At 32.1% G+C, this 660-nt stretch overlaps 1 protein-coding gene across 5 annotated transcripts in view; it reads left to right on the top strand.

The window, feature by feature from the left end:
* Positions 1 to 660, top strand: part of LOC108753181 (acetylcholine receptor subunit alpha-like) — an 86,654-nt gene that overhangs the window by 62,264 nt on the left and 23,730 nt on the right. The window contains exon 10 of one of the 5 annotated variants that reach the window (XM_018494554.1): positions 50 to 188. The exons of the other annotated variants lie outside the window; for them this stretch is intronic. Coding sequence (XP_018350056.1) covers positions 50 to 85 — 36 coding nt within the window. The 3' untranslated portion in view covers positions 86 to 188. Of the gene's footprint in view, positions 1 to 49; positions 189 to 660 lie in introns of those variants that run through there. 5 annotated transcript variants of the gene reach the window in all.

Genomic DNA, 660 nt, shown 5'->3' with positions numbered 1-660 from the left:
ACAGATATCATAGTGGACATTATTTCTATTGTTTGTTGTTAAATTACAGGTAACAAAAAGAAAGGAGAAAAAAGTGGCTGATTAAGTATTTTCTACTTAATCCATAACTAAATGATCGCACTGATATTGGTGCTGAGACGTTTTGTGCTGTAGACTTGTGCACCGACAACCTTTTGGGACCAACAATTATTTACATCGCTAGTGTGAAGAAGAACATGTTCAGCTGAAAAAGGAGCTGTGCAATTGATGTAAAATTCTTCATTATCATTGGATTATATATTCAGATCCAAGAAAGTCTAAAGGCAAGAATCAATCATATTAAAAATCTTACAACGGTTGAAAGGTTGCCTTTTCTGCTGAATGTTGCCATTGTTAAATTATTTCGCTTATTTCGTTTCGGTAAATATTCGAGAGGAACAGTTGTTGCAAAATTAATAGGAAATGTGATATTAATTAGTGATTAATAGTGCTAGAATTATTTAAATGACGTGTAAAATTGATGTGTTAAAGATTTTTAAAGAAACGCGAAATATAACTGATATTCTGAAATCTTGTAAATAATATATAGATCTTTCTTCGTCACACTAGCGATGTAAATAATTGTTGTAAAGAATCGCTGCTCGCGCGAATAAGTCGAATGCTTACTGAAGTGAGGATTTC

This window comes from Trachymyrmex septentrionalis, unplaced genomic scaffold, assembly GCF_001594115.1.
Source record: "Trachymyrmex septentrionalis isolate Tsep2-gDNA-1 unplaced genomic scaffold, Tsep1.0 scaffold66, whole genome shotgun sequence".
NCBI classification, from domain to species: Eukaryota; Metazoa; Arthropoda; class Insecta; order Hymenoptera; family Formicidae; genus Trachymyrmex; species Trachymyrmex septentrionalis.
This window is presented reverse-complemented; position numbering and strand designations above follow the sequence as displayed.